At 37.0% G+C, this 21,386-nt stretch overlaps 1 protein-coding gene across 1 annotated transcript; it reads right to left on the bottom strand.

Moving 5' to 3' along the window:
• Window positions 1-212: 212 nt before the first annotated feature.
• On the bottom strand, window positions 213-2,224 carry LOC137734963 (protein PSK SIMULATOR 3-like). The gene has a single exon (XM_068474304.1). It carries the CDS (start codon window positions 1,981-1,983, stop codon window positions 430-432), a length of 1,554 nt encoding a protein of 517 aa, XP_068330405.1. The 5' UTR covers window positions 1,984-2,224; the 3' UTR covers window positions 213-429.
• Between the last annotated feature and the right edge of the window lie 19,162 nt (window positions 2,225-21,386).

Genomic DNA, 21,386 nt, shown 5'->3' with positions numbered 1-21,386 from the left:
GGTAGTTTTTTGTATTTTACCCTTTATTATTTAATGAATTGTTCATAACCAAACACATGTATTACAAGTCCACAAGAAAATATTCACCTTATTTTAAAATTTTATTTTGTGATCTTTTATTGGTACAGAGTATCAACAAATATTTTTCACATGATCATGCATGATCTATAATCTCAAAATTCATAATCCCCTACTTTTGATTTCGGAAAATATCTCAAGAAACAAATCATTTACATTTTATATCTATTTATTTCATCATATACAAACGAGAATTCGATACAAAAACGAACCCCGAAGATCTTATCAACGCAGCTCAATTCAAAACACGATGGTAAAATTTCAGAAATCAAAATTGAAATCCAAAATACGAACTAAAATAACCCCAAAAAAAAGAAAAAGAAAACGGTTTGATTCTTTTTCCTTCACTAGCTAGCTAGAACTCTGCAAATTGAGCAACCCATTAATGGAGTTATTGCATTCAAACAAGGCCTTAGCCGTCATCTCCCTCTCAAACCTGCAAATATAATTCAACCCCACAAGCAGCTCAGTTATGGCAGCCTCCGTCTTGTCCTTGTTTGCAAAAAACAAAGTTTGCAAAAGCATAACATTTGTTTTTGGCACAATGTTTTGTTGCTCAAAGCTCCTCTCACTTTGCCATTTCATCATATTGTGCGCCAACGGCGCCAACCACTCTAGGATCTTCCCCAACGCTTCCCTCCACTCGCCGGCTAGTACCGGATCGCTGGCGGAAAACCCTACCCCTCTCAACCGGGCGCGTAGCAAAGACCTTACGCTGCTCGGCAACATCGAGTAAAGATCGTCCCTCGCGTCGACGCCAACCATTTGTGGGAATTTTATCATCTTCTCCATCACTATGATCAAGTTAGCGTAATGAAGCGACAAGGCCGCCGCGCCTAATGTGCTCGCAGGTGGCTTGAGGAGCTTCGAGTTGGACTCAAAAAACCCAATATCCTCCGAACTGTCTTTCATATCAGCGAACGTTCTGGACAGAGATTTTTTTTTATCTTGATGGTCAATCTTTGTGATACTTGTAAGGTACGACTTGCACACAGAATTTTTGTTATCTTGCTGATCAAGCTTCGGGGATCTCAAGGGCCCTGATACGAAATGACATGTCGATTGGTTGGACGGATGGACAGTAGCTGAGGCCGAGAGGCTCCGAGGCAAAGACAACGGAGGGCATTGTCCGATACCAAAAACGAGCTTTGTCCTCGCAAGAACAGTGAAAATCGACCTCGCTATAACCCAAGTGACCGTGTCGAAGCTTCGGCTCCACAACGATCTGCCCTTCAAATACTTCACCTCATTTCTCTGCCACACGATCTTCTGCTGAAGATCGACAATTTTTTGCTCTTTAGTACTACTTGTCATCGGCGCGGAATGATTATTAATCTCGTACTCGTTGCACTTCCAGGCTTTTCCCAGCGCGCTCTCGAGCGCACTAAGCTCGTCCATCTCTCTGTGGAGGGTGGACGTGATCGTGACATACCTCTCCAACTTCTTGACAGTGTTAGCATCCATTTCTTTAAATCCGAGCACCCAATTGTACGGATCGCGGCCGGAGTTGGCGAACTCGAGGAAGACGCGGTCGAAGGAGCGGAGGTGGGAGTCCTCGCATTTGGTGCTGAGTCGGGAGATTGAATTGGCGAGAAGGCGGAGATTCTCAACGAGCTCGGCGCAGGCGAGGGCAAGGAGGAAATCGTCGTCGTTTGAGACTATTTTTCGGACGCCTTCGAGGGAGATGGACTCGTTGTGGAGGCGGATCATGTTCTTGTCGGACAGGGCCTGCCAAAGGTGGATGAGCTTCGACATGAGGCCGGCAATCTCGAAGGCCAAGACGCCGACGTTTGATTTTCTTACCGGTTTGAGTGGGTGGTGCGGGTGGTGGGTGAAGGTTCGCACGGCGTCGAAGCGGTGGGAGATTGCTGTCTTCACCTTGAGAAGCAGAGTCTCAAGTGCCATGTAAATATTTTATGATAAATTAACAAAAATGTTTAAATTTGAGAAGAAGACGAAGAAGATGATGTATGAGTAGAACCAGTGAGTGAGAGAAAGAGAGATAATTGAAGTGTGGGAGTTGGGGAGAGAGAGAGAGAGAGAACAGAGGAAGATAATGGAAATAATGGAGGGAGGTGGTGGAAGAAGAAAAGCTTTGGCTAAGCTTTGTAAATGTAAATTAAGCTCGTGAGGTGCTGTGGGCGTTACTTATAAAGTCTAATAAATAAATATTAAAATATTAAATAAAATGAAAAGAGGGAGAGGAGGAATTTTCGGTCATTGCCACTTGATATTACTTGTCAGTCTCTATTATAATACGTGTATAATTAAGAAATTTTTTCAAATACGACGATCGCATGACCCCACCTGTTACTAATTGATCGTGCTAGGTTTTATAACATGGATAAATGACATGGTGTATACAGTGATATTACCACGCAAGGTCGCAAAACTTTTTACTGCTTTTGCTTTTCAAGATGGTTTATGTCGGCTTGGTACTTTTATCTATGAATAAGTTATCTGCGTTTTATTCCTATAACACACCATTTTGCTTTAGAAGTGTGAATTTAACAACTGTGGCATGTTGTTATATAGGATTCAAGACTCATCGGATACATGTATGACACTCAACAACTACACTCTTTAAGACACATTTTTTCTGATTCTGAGTGAGTTTGATTTCAATTTATAAAAACTTAAAAGTTTCTATATTAATTGTGTAAAACAATACGAAGACATAACTATGTAGTCCATACATATCATAACAGCTAAATAAATATGTGACATAATATATGTCGCTAAAAGGTTTCTCAAGAAGTAAATCTGGGTAAAAATGTCACGCTGGCCTACACAAGACATGTTTTTGGTTTTTTTTTTGGTCGAGAGGGCAATATTCATTGAACAATATAATGTACCACATTTGGATAAAGCCAATCAGCCCAACAAACAGATAAGCAAAAAACTCACAACAGATTGAGAAAGCAAGACAAGACCAATCGGTTGAAAAATATATATTAAAGCATAATCCTAACGCATATCTTGAAATGACAGAACGTTGCCGCCGCTGTCACGACCACCTACACAAGGCGTGGTTAGTTTTGTAGTTAAAGCATTGGTTTGTCTTTTCCGGTTAATTTTGTAGTTAAAACATTAGTCGGTAAAGAGGAACTGTTAGGTGGCTATTTGGATGCTGAAAACGTTTTTTTTTTAGATGCTGTTTGTTCTACAAAAGTCGAGTGGGAGGGCCATACCATTTTTGGTTTTTCCTTTTGATTGTTGTGAAGAAATAAACGACTTTTCTCATCGATTGATTTATTTGTCGTGTATTATTTATTATTTATTTAATCCAACAACTTTAACTCGAGAAGGAAAGATGCAAGCTCTAATCTAAGAAGAAAAGTAGTGATCTCACAAAGTAAATTTTGTTATGATTAGTAATTAGCTTAATTTGGGAAGAGAATATTACCAAATAAGATCTATTTAATTTCCTTCTTACGCTTGAGGAAGTTGAACCCTAACATGTTTCGCAACCTATGCACTATAGGAAAATGAATTATTAGGGACGATTTTTCTTTGTCATTTGGGTTAACCCGAAGGACTTATTAGGTACTATAAGCTCTATGAAACAAGAAAGTTTATTTAGTATATACTGCTTAATAATTCTCATTTGATCATGGATCTATATATTTTAAATTTCTCCCGGAATATTATATTGTATTCTATGTAAAAATGATAAAGATAAAAAAAGAAAGGTAATGATTGATTCAATTTGCACTAAGTGCAAGTTGATATGCTAACTTAAAGGAATAATAATGTTAGAGAGATCATATATGTATATTACATTGGTGTAATATCACATGTGGTAAGTGATTCATACAATTAATATTCAATGAGATAAATTCATTAATTAACGTGGCATGTACGCATCACTTACCACATCAGATAATACACTAATGTGGTACAAAAAATGTAATATCCCTTACATTTCCTTAGCTTAAAGTAGGATTTTGACCCATGAGTTGGCCACAAACCACATTTTTTTAGGTGCCATTAGATGTGGTAGTAATAATCCTATAGTGCAAATACCAACCTCAAGTATATATGTTGTTTGAAATTGAATTCATCGAAGGGTAGCGGCTGTGGGGGGCCTTAGGTTAACTTGGAAGAGTCACATGATGGAGAGATGCTTCACCATGCATCTTAGCTAGCTATCTAGCTAACATAATGATAATACACCAAGTTTGAATATACAAAACTGATTAAGTTGTTAACATATACTTTAATACATATAATCTCACAAATGATAGTAGACTTGTCTCTATAAAATATTGTGTTATCAATGTAATTGATAAAGTGTGTTTGATGAAGAAGTCAGAATTTTTTTGCGATCAAGATATAATTAAAGAAGCTCCCAACCTCACAATGTTGAGAAATGTTTCAGTACCATTCCTCACAATATTCAATCTCCTTTCCTTTACCCTCGTTATTTCTCAAAGATATTTCATCATCAAAGATTTTAGGGTAAATATTAAATATTAACGTCTCGAATGAACATCGAACGAGATTAATTAGTGAAAGACCAAGCATCACCATTGGGGTCATTTGAATCCATTAATTCCGTAGCTCTGTTATTGTGTGCATCTAAATAACATAATTGTATAGCGAAAAAATAATATTTTTGGGTGTAGAGAAAATAGGGATACATGTAAGATTAAATAAAAGGCACTAGGTTACTCATTCCTCATCACATGGTGAGCAGGAAGTGTGGTCTTACTGCCTGAGAGAGAGAGAGAGAGAGGACGAGAGAGAGAGGACGTTTAAAGGTTTGTTTCTTTTTTACTTTGCCGTAGCTTTTGCCTACCAATGGAACGGCAGAGACGATTTCCTTTGTTTACTTGTCGGAAAACGAATAGGCAAGCCATCACCCCCTTCCTACATCTCCCCATCTCCATGTCTTGGTTAAAGTGCTTCTCTCTTTCTCTCTAAACACGTACAACTAGTTTAATTATTACAATTTTCATCCTGTCAAAAGATAAAAAGGCAATGCCGACTGCCAAGTTGTGTTCTAATGAGTCCTTTGTTCACATGGATATTGCATAGAAGGGGTTAATTTGACATGCATATGTATATAATTCGTAATGAATGGGACGGTTAAGAGCTTTACTTTCTCATCGTTTGTGGGGATTTCAATATTATGATACATATCAAGTTGATTGATATTATATTAGAATAATTCTTTATTTTCGGTAACGAACTAATTCTTCATTACGTGTCATTATTTTATTGCAAAACTCAGAATTATTTTTTTGACTATCTGTATGTGGAAAGAAATATTGACAAGATCAACTATAACTATTAGGGTTTCCTTCTTACCGAAATAAGAAAAGTATTATCCATTATCATAGTGTGCACATGTATGTATGTATACACACACATATATATTATATATAAATAATGTAAAGCTAGTCTAAAGTAGATTCAGGATCAGGGTGGTGGGTGGGGTAAGAAGGTATATATATTAATAGGGTTTGAGTATGCACCATTTTTTAACATCTTTTTTGTCTTTTGTCTGTTGCATTGCTAATATCTAGAGGCAACGGGATTTGCAGTGATGTAAAAGATCAACTAGATCGCAATGTACTACGTACCACTTGTTTGTTTCGCTGAAAAAAAGCTAGCTTTTCAAGAATTGTTGGAAAAGGATGCCAACCAAGCTCCCAGTATATTCTTGGTCTGCATCTGCACGAACATGACACTTGGCAGAAACTGAATGGATAATTGGTGAAAACTAGAACCGTCGCACAAGCGGATTAAACAGCTCTAACCCCTGATCGTGATTCCAGATTTGTGATAGTGTTCTTATAAATTTATAATCAAGTACACTAACATGATTACCATTAGTCAAACAGTCAAATATTATCGAAGTTGCGAGTATCAGTGCAAATCCAAGATTGCCATTTTTTTTAAAAAGACAAGAAATTTTATGAATTTGAAATTAAATTGTTTACATCAGTTTCGAAGATTGTGATTTAATCAGATAATATTGTATAAAGAATAAATTAAGAAGAAGGCGTTTTGTTTTTTACATGCGGACATGGCTTTTTGTTACGAATGCAATGCACCGAATGTTATTGAATCTGCAAAACTCAAAGAAGATCTTGGATTCTCTGCCGACTAAGCTGACAAAAAATGGGTAACATGCACTTTGTCTCTGTTTTAAAATGCTGCATTTGACTTCTATATAAAAAGTAGTCAAATAATGAAGCAGGATCTCTAAATTTGTCATAAATTAATGTTCAGTATAATTTTTTTATTATAAGCGATATAACTATTCTAATTTATAATAAAACATATTTAGGATCTAAAATGTGTTGACAGTCTCATTTCGGTGGGGGAAGTCAATAAGGGTGGCTTTAAATATGATTACCATACTCTAACATTACCGATGCCTTTTGTGGTAAAACTCCATACCTGACGGATTGGGCATATGGTAAAATTTGAGATAGTATCCTTCCTGAAAAGATTGAAAACAAGTGTAGACTCCATTGGAGTGGATCTCCACATGTGGACCACTAAATTGGGTTGTTTCAATTGCTAATGTGTGGATCTTCACGTATGGATTACTAGTTTACACGTGAGGGGTAGTCAACAAGGGTGGCTTTAAATATGATTACCCTACTCTAACTAATACCAGGACCTTTTGTAGTAAAACCCCACACCTGACGGATTTGATAGATGGTAAAGTTAGGAACAATATCGGTGTCATCAAAGTAGGATCCTCAGACCCGTCGATTTAAAAAATTTCAACAAAATGAAGTTGAAAAAAAAAAAATAGAAAAACCCTATCCACTAACGCAATCCACCACTTGCTTCAGTTTACTTCTTAACATTCAAAATAACTTCATATATGTAAATTTTAATTTGAAATTTATAATCGGAAACAGGCAGCATTGCATCTGCATGGGAGACAACATGATATAGTCAATTCCATTACTTTAGCGTTGACTAAAGTTTCAATTTTATAATTCAAATGGTGTTATATATAATTGAACTTTCCGAAATCACAGTACTACCAAGGTGAAAAGGAGTGTACATGTGTAATTCATATGGCCAATTTGGACATGGAAAAGCTTTTTTTTAGAGAAATTGGTTGAAATGAAGAGTTTACAAATTATAATTACTGAAATAATTAAAAGCAAATAGTGACAACATATATACAAGATTCTGAATCATTTTAGCAAAGATTTGTATATTGATCATATTAGAAATTTCCCTATCTTATTTGTTTATCTATGCATTTGATAATACAAAGGAATAGAACAAGACCTGGATGGTAAGACTCTTGACCAACTAAACTGTAAGTTTTTTACATTGATATATATGGATATGACCCATCTAATTACGAGAGTACTAGGTCAAGGATTGAGATGATGAAACAAGAAGAGGGTCCAATTAGCTTCATGATGGTAACCAAGTACACTATGAGAGCCAAGGGAAAACAAATTAAAATCATATTTAATTAGCAAATGATCGAAAAAGAGACTACAAAAATTGGTAATTTTCAAGTGTGTGTTGCACCATGCGGACTGCTTAGGCTTGGTTTGGTACTGAGGTGATTCTGAAAAAAGCTGGTATAAAAAAAAGTTGGGAGCTGTTTTTGTGTTTGGTAAACATTCAGCTTCAGTTTTTTTTCACAGTTTTGGATGCAAAAAGCCAAAAACAAGAAGCTGCAAAACCCAGCTTTGAAAAACTGGCTTTTTTCACATCTATTTTACATAAAAGTTTACCAAACACTATAATACTGCTTTTTTTTCAAAAGCACTTTTACCAAAAAATTTATCAAACACTCTGCAGCTTTATTTCACAATTATTTATTCTCACAGCATAGTAAAAACAGTTTTTTTAAAAGCATAACAATACCAAACTAGCCTTTAATCTGATCACGGCGGCCAAAGTGGCTGGAACTGGAGCATGCTGGCCTGTCATTGCTTTCACGCTGCCACGCAAACCCCCTCATTTAACATCATTCAACAAGGAAATCATCATCAACGTCGACTCGGAGGGATGGTGAGGTCAGAGTCAGAGCATGCTAAGTGGGTGCATTTTAAACCATATATACATAAATATACGTATATCTTTATAATAATGGGGCTGATGCCATCATCCATATAACTAAGTGGGTGATGATACATACATACATATATATATATATATATATTTATACATAGTCTCTTCCACTTTCTCGTTCAAGTCAAAGGGATCGATCGATGAAGATTGGAAATAATTTTTTGGAATGTATTTAATGACTGACGGTGGCTTTTAATTATAGGGCATATGGATGGATAACGTGAACTCCTTACAGTCCAAGGACATTCTGCAAGCTTTTGATTTAAGCCACACTTCTGAGTCAAAGACTCAAAATATGATATGATTTCAAAATGACAATATAACACGCTTGTAAATATATGTTTGTGTGTATCTGTTTGAATTGGACTCAAATTATTAGTGCAAGTCTCTTTCTATCATCTGAAAATCTGAATAATGGTACATGAAAACCATTTTACCTAATTGAGTATTTTCGTATAGATTTAGGGTTCCTCCACTAATTTTTGGCTGCTAGCACGAAGTTTGAGAGGTTGCACCACTAAAACCACAAGTTTGACTCAAATTAATCAGGATGAGGGGAAAATCAAAATGACAATGTATGATGTACTAACAAACTTGAGAATTGAGTGTAAGATATTTTTAGCCTCAAAAGAAAAGATATTAATTATGGTATCGTTTATCCTGCCTAAATGACGAGAGTAACTTACCTATACCGAAATCTATACCAAAATCAGTGTTCTTATCTCTTTTTTCTTTCTTGACGTGATTGGTCATGTAAGAAAAGAAATACACACACTCATGTTGAGAGAGAGAGAGACTAACATGAAACTAGCTTTCCTAAATTAAGGAAAGGAAATGTGACATGCAATTAAACGACATTGTAAGAACAATGTTTTATGCTGCTGTTTTACTGTCATCAAATGCTCGGGGGGCTGTCGCTTTGACAGTAATGGAGTAAAAGAGACCATGTGAAAAATAATTAAAAAGGTAAAGATAAAAAGGAAAAACAAATTAAAAGTTAATTCTGGTTTTGTCAAGAAGCAGTGAATCATCAGGGTGGCCATTGCCAAAGTGTTGATTTGGACGTCGAATTGGACCCATTAGAAAACAGAAATTCAAACACTACCTCAACTTTGGTCATTGTCATAACATCAGTGTGCACTACTAAAATCCCACTTCTAGTTCTAGATTTTCTAGTAGTGCAATGCCTTTTTTGGAAAATAAAAAATTTAAAAGGGCGACTTCAAGTTACTAATGTTTTTCATTTTGCGAGAGTTTGGTAGGGAAACACGTTTACTATACGTAGTTTTACTCTTGTTTTGGAAAGAGACTATTTCTATGATTCGAACCTGTAACCTTTTAGTCATAAAAGAGTAACATTTTCATTGCGCAGCAAAAAAAAAAAAAAAAAAAAAAAAAATTAAAAACGCTCCTCCCAAAAAAAGTTGACAAAATATTGCAAAGAAATATATACCTATAAAAAATGGAAAGAGATAAGGGAAGTAGTAGTGATGGATTGGGACATGAGAGGGAACAACTCCTCACACTCCGTGGCCTCTCTCCCATTCATCACATTTGAAATGAAGGACTTAGTGTTGCGCTTTAGCTCGACATTCTTTGAATCCATTGGTCCCATAACACTACACCACCTTCCCACATGCATGCACTTTTCTTTTACAAAACCCAAACCCTAATTAGAAGATGCTCTTTCTATTTCTCTTCTATGTTTCCAGTCATTCATTCCCCTTGCCCAAAGAGATGGATCGAATTATGTGCACGTGAGTTATCATCATCTTACTTCCTATGTGCATGACTTCCTTGAGAAAGTTTTGTGTATATCTGAGAACACATGTTAGGTGTGATATTTTTAATGCGGTATAATACAAATGACAAATTATTTTAGGCTTTTTAGCCAAAATGGTCCCTGAGATTTGCATAACACATCACTTTGGTTCCTGAGGTTGAAAATCAATAGAAATGGTCCCTGAGATTGTCCATCATCCATTATTTTGGTCATTCTGTTAAAAACTCCATTAAATGTCCCAGAGCTCTTAGCTGAAAGTTTGGGCAATTTTCAAAGCTTTATAACTCAATCGTTTCTTAACCAAATTCGACCCATAATATATCAAAATGAAGATAGGAAAGTGTAGAACAAGATTATACCTATTTGGAAGCCTAATGGTTGCCGGAGATGGCCGGAAAATATGTGACTGGTCCGCGGGAAAACAAGAAAACTCGCCGGAAACTAGGTAAACTTTAAACGTTCATAACTTCTTCAATACTCAACAAAATCAAGTGATTCAAAAACGAAAACGAAAATCATTCTTCTTGACGAGACGACCTTTATCAATGGCTAACTCGCTATGGTTTGGCCAAAAAATAGCTCAAAAGTGGCTAAATCAACGGCCAAGACGGCCACTTTTGAGCTGTGTTCTGGATAAACCACGGCGCGTTAGCCTTGAAGAAAGATATCATTCTCTTCATCTCATCTAGAAATACTAAAGCAAAAGTTACACCGAACACTCAACTGTTGAAGATCAACAGTCGCACACAAGCACCAAAAACCAATAATTGGTAGAACACTAATTGAGCCAATCCAACCAACGAAACTAGCATGCTCAGCCTCGAGACTCATAAAAGCAATACAATTACACATGTAAAACCTAAGAATTATCTTCAAGAAATCATAATTTGAGCTCGAAGTCGAAAATCCAGACATGTAATAGCAACCCTTTAGCTTCCCTCTAACACCATAATTAACATTGCGGTAATAAGCCCATAAGATAGGGAACTTACCTTGCATGCCCATCCTTGGGAAACACCCACCTCACGGAAACCTTCAAAAGCCAACGCCACCAACCATGATTGATTTTTTGGGAATGTCCTCAGCCTCTGCATATCCCCATCTTCCTTCTTCACACTATAGAAATCACCTCTTTCAAAGTGATCATTATTGCTTCTTCCAAGCATCTCAAACCGCAAACACTCAATTCACCCTCATGCCCTAATTTCCTACTACACATGTAACTTAGAGGAATTTCCAACCACATAGTTAGAAAACTAGTTAACTTAGCTCCAATTAGGGAGAAGAAATACCCTAGAAACCACCCAAACGCAACAATAATTGAAGCAATTGGGCAAAACCCTAACCCTAGAAATTTTCCATGTTTTCCCTTTTTTCCCCTGTCGACTCTCATTTTAGTGAAGCCTTTATTTATATTAATATACCTTAGAAGTGAGCCTTATAAAATAATGGCTTTTTATCCAAAATTGTTCCTGAGATTTGAATAACACATAATTTTGGTCTCTGAGATTGAAAATCAATAGAAATGATCCCTAAGATTGTCCACCATCCATTATTTTGGTCATTCCATTAAAAACTCCGTTCACCATCCATTATTTTGGTCATTCCATTAAAAACTCCGTTAAGTGTTTCGGAGCTCTTGGCAGGAAGTTTGGGCAGTTTTCAAAACTTCATAACTCAATTGTTTCTTAACCAACTTCAAAACTTCATAACTCAATTGTTTCATAACTCAATTCTTCCTCTAGGCAAGCTCATATCCCTAATAGCCCCAGAATTCCTTCGTGGGATAATAAATTTGCCAACCCTTTGCATGGGCAACCCTTGGTGGCGATGGAAGGTGCTCGTGGCACCTTCGCACTGGAGAGTGGTATTACCAGGGTCTCTACCAATATTTATTCAAACCTTAATGTCGAATACATGGAGAGCAGGGTCCTTATGGGAAAGCTTGTGTGAAAGCAACTGGATGCGAGGACCATTAAGTGGAAACTTGGTCTAACTTGGGAGGATAGAGTTAAAAATCCATTTTATCTCGATCGTTTTGGTCATAGGTGGTATGCCATTGAGTTCACTGATGAGGACGAATTGGAGTTTGCTTTGGATAATAGGCCCTGGTATCTCAAAGGGCAAATATTTCATATGGAAATGTGGAATGTCCATTTTCGGGACATTGATTTTATCTCTAACCTGAGAGTTTGGTTAAGGATTCCAAGGGTGCCAGTTCAATACAGGGATACTGAGATATTGGAAATAATTACTCAGCATGTGGGAAATTTTATTAGAGCGGATAAGACCACCATGTCTAGTCTGAATGGTATGTTTGTACGAGTTTTACTTGAAATGGATCTTAGACTACCACTTAAGAGGATTGTAGTGGTGAATGATGATGAGGAGTGCCCTTTGCTGCTGAGCTACAAAAAGCTCTTCGAAATTTGTTTCTACTATGGAAGAAAGCGCTTTGAGAGGCATTCCTGCCCTGTGGATTATGATAATGATGGTTGTTTGCTAGTTGATAGGATCTTTGTAGATGAGCCTTTGATTTGCCCAACTGATTTCCCAGTTAGTGAGGAGACCAAAAATGAATTAAAAGATAAGGTTATGTTATTTTTCCCTCAACCTACTTTGGTTGATGAGTTTAGCTCTACGGAATGGGATTTCCAGGCTCGTGGTGATAACACTCAGGAGCATCATATGGAGGATGAGGGGTAGATTCAGGTGCTTGTGAGGCAAGCTAGAAATAATAATAGAAGTAAGGGTACTGCTCGTGGAGATGGTAGAAATTATGATAATGTAGTCAGAGGTAATAGAACTTGGGTTTTGCGGGTTGATTTAGTGTCTAAATAGTGCCCTATGGCTGATAGGGTTCCAATATAGGGGCTGTTGGTAGGAAGAGTGGTGAGGCGGAGCATGCTATAGATAGTGGTAGTAAGGGGAAGAGTGTGAAAGAGCTCACGAATCTTGAGACGAGGGGTGAAGTTTTTAAGGAAACTGAAGAATGAGAGTTTGAACAAGAACAGTTTGGAGGAAATAGGAAGAGGATAAGAAGTGAAGCTAAAGGAGGAGCGAGACCAAGCTACAACCTGGAAGATGTTGACTAATGAAGTTGTTGCTATGGAACTGTAGGGGTTGGGGCAGGCCTGATTTTGCCAATCAGTTTAATTTTCTTTATTGTTTAAATGTTTTAGATGTTTTTTGTATTGTTGAATCGAAGTTTGACCTTGATAGTGGTCCTTGTGCTATTTTGTCTAAGCAGTTCGCTAGAATGTTTTTTTTTTTGCAAGAGGGGATGGCAGGGCTGAATGCCTTTGCTTATGTTGGAATGACCTGAATATTAATATAAATGTGCTTGCCAATAATTCCAGATTTATTCATTGTGAAGTTACGGAAAAATGTTCGGATAAACACTTCCTATTACTTGTGTCTATGCTTACCCCCAAAAGAGTCTCCAACCCCAGTTATGGAATGAAATTATCTCTTTAGTTCCAAGTAATAATTTCACCAACCTTTGGTGCTACTAGGTGATTTTCACAACATTGTTAATATAGGAGAGAAAATTGGAGGTGATAGAAATGTTAATAATCACATGGTTAACTTTAATAACTGCCTTAATGAAGGAAATCTAATTTTTATTTCCGTCACCGTGTTTTGTTTACCTGGTGCAATGGTCATAAGGATAATACCATTATTTTTGAGAAACTAGATAAGGCCATTGCTAACATGAACTAGCTTAACTTATATCCTAATGCTACTATTCATAACTATCCTATATTTGGGTCTTATCATAGCCCGATTTTGCTTGAGACTAATAGTTATAGGAGTGGTAACAATCTGGGTGCGAGCACCTTTAAATTTAAAGCTATGTGGCTCTCCCATCCTAGATTTAGAAATGTTAAAGGAAAAACTTGGGAGCAAAATATTTCTGGTAGTGCTTGTGAAATGATTAAAGGTTACTTGGGGACTTTTAAGTTTCTAGTTAGAAAGTAGAATAAAGAAGTTTTTGGGAATTTATTCGAAAGAAAGAAAAAAAAGTCTTCTTTGGGACCTGAATAATATCCAACAAGAGAATATGAATATGTCTGATCCCAGCAACCTTTTTGATAAAGAGATCGAAATTAAAAACCAGCTAAGTGATGTGTTAAAGAATGAGGAGTTATTTTGGGCCCAAAAAGCTAGAACTAACTGGTTGCAACTTGGAGATAAGAATACTAGATATTTCCAAACGGTGGCCAACATAAGAAGGAGATGAAATGAAATTAATAAAATAAAAGAAAATCAAGGCAATTGGTGGTCGAAGGGTGAAGGTTTGGAGAGGGTGTTTGTGGAGGATTTTAAAATTAGGTTCTTGGCTTCTATTAGACCTTCTCAAGGATCTCTAGATAATTTCATGGCATTATTGAGCCTTGTATATGTGGTGAGCATAATGGTAAATTAAATAGGCATATCCTTGATAGTGAGGTGTATGAGATTGTTAGAAGTATTGGTGCTTTGAAAGCACCTAGACCGGATGGTATTCATGCTTCCTTGTATCAAAACTGTTGGGAGATTGTTGGTCCCTCAATGGTTAATTTAGTTAAGGATTTTTTCAACAATGGTTCAAGCCTGAGTTTGATTAACCATACTAATATTGCTATCATCCCAAAGGTGGAGAATCATGAACTGGTTTCTAATTTTAGACCGATTAGCCTTTGTAATGTTACTTATAATACTAAAATTTTGGTGAGTAGAATTAAGCCTTTGTTAAACAATTGCATATCCAAGAAACCAGGAGCTTTTGCCACTGAATGCGCATGAACTCTTTGCCTCTTTTAAGAGTAAAAAAGGTAGAAGGGGTGCAATGGCCATTAAGCTTGACCTTGAAAAGGTGTATGACTTCCTCAGCTGGGATTATATTAAAGGTGTGCTTACTAAATTTGGATTTAATGATCACTGGATCAAGCTTATCATGGAATGCATTACTTCAACATCCTTTTCTATATTTATTAATGGTAAATCTCATGGTTATTTTTGTCTTCATAGAGGTATTAGGCAAGGAGACCCTCTGTCTCCTCATATTTTTATCCTTTATATGGAACCCTTGATCAGACACTTGGATAAGTTGGGAGAATCATCCAGAAGTAATGTTGGTCTGTTGACCACACTAGAGGTTATAGAATTACTAATCTAAAGTTTGCAGATGGCTGTCTAATTTTTGCTAATGCCACTAGCACTGTTGCCAGGAATATTGCTAAGGTGCCAGATAAGTTCGCTTAAACTTCTGGTCAAAAGATAAACATTCATAAGTCTTCACTTTATTTTTCAAATAATACTCATAACCATACTAGAATTGATATTGTTAATATTCTTGCTATTAAACATAAAATCACTATTGGTAGGTATCTAAGCATACACAATATTATTTTATGGAAGGATCAAGTTAATGCAAAAGAGCTAATTATCAAGATAAAAACTAGTTGGTAAAAACCCATACACACACACACAACCCACACACCCTTGTATTCCCTCACTTTCTCTCGTCTCTTTGGCTAATCTCTTTCCTCCACACTTTGTTTTTATATTTGGTTGCTGAATGATGTAGCCTTGCTGTCTACAAAAACCGGGGAGCTACTGTTGCTCACCCTTGTTTATGATGGACGGTTAGTAATTACAATTTTTTTTTTTTTTAATTTCGTTTGAGCGGAAGAAGCAGAGCTTGTTACTTTCTTCACCACCAGTGCATGACTTGCTAATTGTATCATCTTCTGTACCATAATATCTTGTACTTGGAGGGTATTATCATTTATATTTTGCGTGATTAGGGAATTGTGTTGTGATTTTTTATGATGTTAGAATTACAAGAGGGCTCAAAATTTCATCTTATGAGATAAAGCCAGTTATTTCTGTATTCAGGTTTCAGAGGTGTATGCCAAAGATTTCAGGGTGCCATATCTGCATTAGCCTCACTTCATGGTCATCTGTTGATAGCTCAAGGTCCTAAAATTAGTTTAAACAAGTGGAATGGCACTGAACTGAATGGTGTGGTATTTTTTGATGTTCCGCCATTGTATGTTGTGAGCTTGAATATTGTACGTATATTTCCTTAACTGTCTTTTTTAAATTGATTCATTGTTTGATACCTGGATATCAGTACTTGAATATACAATTTAATTGTGTGATGTGAAATAAGAGGGTGCATGTTGAAATGTTTCAAAACTTCTCAAGTTGTGTCTTTAATTTGATTCTGTGTGTATAATGTTAGTCTTAATTTATTAAGATATGATTCTGTGCAATATTTGACCAGTGTCAATGGCCAAATTTGTCCTTGCAGGTCAAGAATTTTATCCTCCTTGGTGACATTCACAAAAGTATTTACTTTCTCAGCTGGAAGGAGCAGGGATCTTAACTAAATATGTTGGCCAAGGATTTTGGTGACCTAGATTGTTTTGCAACGGAATTTTTTATCGTTGGAAGTTCACTGAGGCTTGTAGTTGCTGATGAACAAAAGAACATTCAGGCTAGTGACTTGTAGTTGGGATATATTTTAGTCCTCTTTTAGGGCTCTCGTTATTTTATTTTTTTGTGACTAATAATTCTTTTGGTTAGTTTTTCATCCCTGATTGTTGGAGGGATGGTGTTAGTTTACTTATTTTAAACACATTTTATGTGCCAAACAGATCTTTTTTCTACGCACCAAAGAGGTCTGAGAGTTGGAAAGGCCAGAAGCTTCTCTCAAGGGCTAAATTTCATGTTGGTACCCATGTTACCAAGTTCTTGCAGTTGCAGATGCTCTCTAACTCAGGACCAATCCAGGCTCCAACAAAACTAATCGCTATGCTTTGTTATTTGGTACCCTGGATGGCAGCATTGGCTGTGTTACGCCTCTTGATGAACTCACATTTCGTAGGTTGCAGTCACTACAGAAAAAGCTTGTTGATGCAGTTGCCCATGTTGCTGGTTTTAATCCAAGAGCTTTCCGCCAGTTTCGGTCAAATGGAAATGCTCATCGGCCTGGCCCTGATACCATAGTTGACTGCGAGCTTCTAACCCAGTGAGTTCCATGTTCCTTCTATTTAGATTACCGTTCAAGATACAAAAGATTTTCTACCTTGCTCTTTGGAGAGAAATATGCCGTCATCTTTGTAAACCCAATGATGCTAAAAACTTTCCTGATAAAATGATGCACGCTTCTAATGCTAGATCAACACCATCAACAGTATTTGATGGCATGATAAAAACCGGGCCTAACAAGTGTACTTCAATTTTCATCCTTGCAGTTATGAGATGCTTCTATTGGAGGAACAGCTTGAAATTGCAAACCGGATAGGGACGACTCGTTCCCAAATTTTTACAAACTTAAATGACCTCGCTATAGGAACGAGCTTCTTGTAAGTGCTGCGTTTGCCTTGTTCGTGATCGTTGGGTTCCGCTGAATTGAGAAGAAAGAGGAGGGGTAAGAAGTGGGAAATACTGTTGCTTCACTGCTGTAGTTTTAGATGACAAGAGTAGAGAGTTTCCGGCTAACCAATATTGCTAGGCTCGGTGAATCGTTCAGTTTTGTTGCGACAAGTATAGCAGCCTAGCAACCTTGTCATTCGTTTCCGCTGATGGGTTGTAAGTTATCATAGTCGTTAACCTTTGTCCGAGACTGCTACATTTGTTCACATGTAATAACCGTATTGATGAAATTACCATGAGTTTTTATCACCTCCATCTCTTTCGAACTCGATTTTCTTCTTTTCAAGGACGTTTCTTTATGCACTTTTGAGGCAGAATGCCATTTTTTAAAATATTACAGCAATGCCTTGTAACTCAAGGCTCCTCTTTCGCTTTTGTGAAAGGAAGTTGAAATTCTGGATTTGAATGGAAATCAAATTATTGCACATATCGAACTTCTGAATTATTGTTTTCTGAATATATGTTGAAATTCCAAATTCTTTTGGAACGGAACTGGAAGGGCGGGCAGAAGTTCGGCCCGGTTTTTTTTTGGTGTTGCAGGGAAGGAATGGCCTTTCTAACGTATGTTCCGTTGTACCGACATGGCCGCACTGATTTGTTTTAGATCGGAGCATCAAGCAACTTCAGTGATGGTGAGCTGGTCAAGTAAGGAGAATCGACAAGGTGGAGAAGATTTAAAGAGAATCTGCAGCAGTGAGAGTCAAATGACCGATCGTGATCATCTGCAGAAGTTGTTTTGAGTCTTCAAATATGTAAGCCTGTTCGCTGAGGTGAACAAGGAGGCCCTGTATGCCCACTATACGGCTGAATCGCCAACTTCCTGCCCGAGCAACCTGGTCCCTAGTCGCTTACTGGTTCGTTCGATGCGTGGTTTGTGTAACACGTATTGACGAAGTCAACTTCTGATATTAATTCAAGACAGATTCGGGTATTGGGTTTTTATGTAATTTTCAATTCCAAAAAATTGTGGATTATAATCTCTTGATTTCGATTTGATCTTTCCGAAAATCATGTTTACTGATTACATTGTTTTATTGGTTAATAGAAGATTATGAGGAGTAAGGTAAAATGTTTGTAAAACACAAAGTAAAAAGTAAATTAGTCAATCGTTGTGTGAACTTTGAACGTCCTCTCCTTCCCCACCAATGAGAATAACAATCAAATATGAGGTGAATATATCTAATAGAATTTAGAAAACAACTGCACGAGGTAAACAATGGCAGACGGATACAGCAGGAGTGGTTTTCCACTGTTCCATAAACCTCGCGGGCCTATCATGACGATGCGCGTGTGCCCTAATTTACTAATTACTCAGGTGACCATCTCTCTCAAGTCTCACCCCCATCTCCCTCTTCATGTAGTGGATCAAAATTTTATTCTATTCGAAACATTGTGACGTGATGTTATAATTTTACTCAAATTACATAATGTATGCCAATCACGGTTGGCTGAGTTGGTAATGATTTTTTTTTTTGCTAGACCAAGACCTAAGTTCGAATCTTGTTGCCAACAATTCTTCTTGGCGGATTATATGTAAAAACTAAAAAAAGGGGTAAGACCCCCTCAGTAAGTCCTCAAAGAGACTTGTGGTATGTCCTAACCCTACGATGGAATAGCCTCCCCTCTCCCTAAACTTTCAGCAAATAAACAAATTATATTATGTATATTTTTTTTATATTTTTTTAATAGAAAAAAAAAAAACAACATTAAAGAGAAAAGCCTATAAGGCAACCGGTTTGGGTACAATCAAAGAGGAAGGCTTGACGGGCTTCCAAAGGAAGAGTTTTAACCCAAACATGAAAATCAGAGACTGAATACACTAGTTATAGCATCTACCAGAAAATTGGCTTCCCTCAAGACATGCTTCCTGCAAATCTCCTCAAACGACTTGGCAAGCCGGTGAATATCCTCTAGGATGACCTTCAATCTCCAATGGGGGGCTATAGGCTCCGCTGATAGACTCAATCACCAGCTTTGAATCACCCTCCACCATAATGCGAGCCAAACCTTTGGCCTTAGCCATCCACATGTCATCCCTCAACGCCAGGCATTCCGCAACCGAAATAGTGTTTTGACCAATAAATCTAGCTCCCGCAACAATAGGCTATCCCTTCTCATTTCTAATCACAAACCCAACAGCTGCACCTTGATTCACAACAGAGCCATTGAAGTTAAGTTTAACAAAACGAGCATTCGCTGGGGAGCACCGGATAGAAGATGGTGGAGAGGACCTGCTACCATTGTAAACCACAGGAATTATACCATTGGCACCTATGAATTCCCTCCCTCGATTAAGGGCCGACTTAACGATCCATGTATGGTTTGGAATTTTATTTTGGAAAACCACAAGATTCCTCTCCTGCCAAATCTGCCAGCAAACTAGTAAAACTTTACTAAGATCACACAAACTTGCATCATTCTTAACAGTTAATTCATTGAGCCAATCATTAAAAGGAAGAAATTGATTTACTCTTATGTTGTTAGAGATAGCTTGACAATTCCAAACTAGCCTCGCAAAATTACTATTTATAAATAAATGAGATCTGTTTTCATCCTCTAAATTACACATAAGACAGGTGGACAAGATATTATTGACATATCTTGATAATTTGTCTCTTGTATGAAGCCTTCCAATTATGAGAAGCTAACTAAAAATTTTAACTTTACGAGGAAGTTCAAGCTTCCACATTTTCTTAAGAAGCTCTCTTACATTCTTATTGTTATTATCACTATTTGGTATCTAAGTTGCCGACTTAACTAAGAACTTACCATTTGCATTAGGCCCCCAACAACACATATCGCATTGGGGAGTTAAGGGGAGGGGAATACTATAGATTTTATTCACAATGTCCTCATCAACTAACGATCGAAGTTGATCTCTATCCCATTGTCCATTATTAATGAATTGACTCACCTTCACATTTAGATCGATGTCATTAACATGACTGGGAGAAATAAAGTTGGATAGAGCGAAAGGAAAAACCCAGTTATGGGTCTAGAAGAGGATACTCTCTCCATTTCCCACAACCCCCCTCAGCCCCATTTTGATAATATCTCTAGCCTTAAGGATACCTTTCCAGGCACAAGAGTGTTGTCGTCTGACATTAGTGTTAAGCTGTCTCTTCAAGTATTTATTTTTAACAATCTGTACCCAATAATTTTGATTATTCGTTAGGACTTTCTAGCCAAGTTTTACTGAACAAGCATTATTAAAGTGATCACTTTTCCTAATTTCCAATCCCCCATTTTCCTTAGAGCTGCAAACTCTATCCTAAGCCACAGGGACAAGTTTGCAATCTTTTCCCCAAAAAAAACTTCTACTTCCTCCATCTATTTTTGTGATTTTCTCAGGACACTTAAAACAAGACATGGTATGATTTCATAAAGTAGGTAAAAACCTCATAAAAATGTGCTTCAGCTAATAAATCCACTATAATAAATTAACTTACCTGGCTATGATAATGGATTAAAATTTGCACTAATCACGAGAACACCGCCAATTGGAGATGGTACAGCAAGCAGCTTGTAGGAATCATGTGGGAGATTCTGACACAAATATAAGTAAAAATACACCGAGTGTAAGGATGTCTTCCCAAATATTCCCACATTAAGAAGGATAATCTTTCAGGTCATCTGACTTGCATCAAACATACACATTTCTCCAGTATAGCAAAAGCATGCAAGACTTTCAAGAAAAATTTGTTCGTAGTTTTATTGTCAGCTGAATGCTTAAACATTGATTTTATGGATCAAAATGACTCTAAATTAATTTTATGGACATAAAAAAAATAGTTGGGGACATAAAGAAAAGAAATTTATAATGAGTAATTTCAAAGTTTGAATATAAATTTATCTTGGTGGAACTTACAAGAGCTGACCATATGAGCGGATGCTGCTTCAAAGTTGTGCTGATACTAAGTGCAGAAATCATACAAGTATGGTGCTTCCATGAGACACGCCCAGCCCAAGTAAGCTTCTGCTCATGAAGGATAACCATCACAGGCTCAATGTAACATATACAACACACGTT

The sequence above is a fragment of the Pyrus communis genome, chromosome 5, assembly GCF_963583255.1.
Source record: "Pyrus communis chromosome 5, drPyrComm1.1, whole genome shotgun sequence".
NCBI classification, from domain to species: Eukaryota; Viridiplantae; Streptophyta; class Magnoliopsida; order Rosales; family Rosaceae; genus Pyrus; species Pyrus communis.
Note: the sequence above shows the minus strand (reverse complement) of the source record. Positions and strands in the feature narration are given on the sequence as shown.

Excerpts from the sequence above, each read along its gene's own strand:
- LOC137734963 (XM_068474304.1), bottom strand. The coding sequence starts at position 1,983 with ATGGCACTTGAGACTCTGCTTCTCAAGGTGAAGACAGCAATCTCCCAC.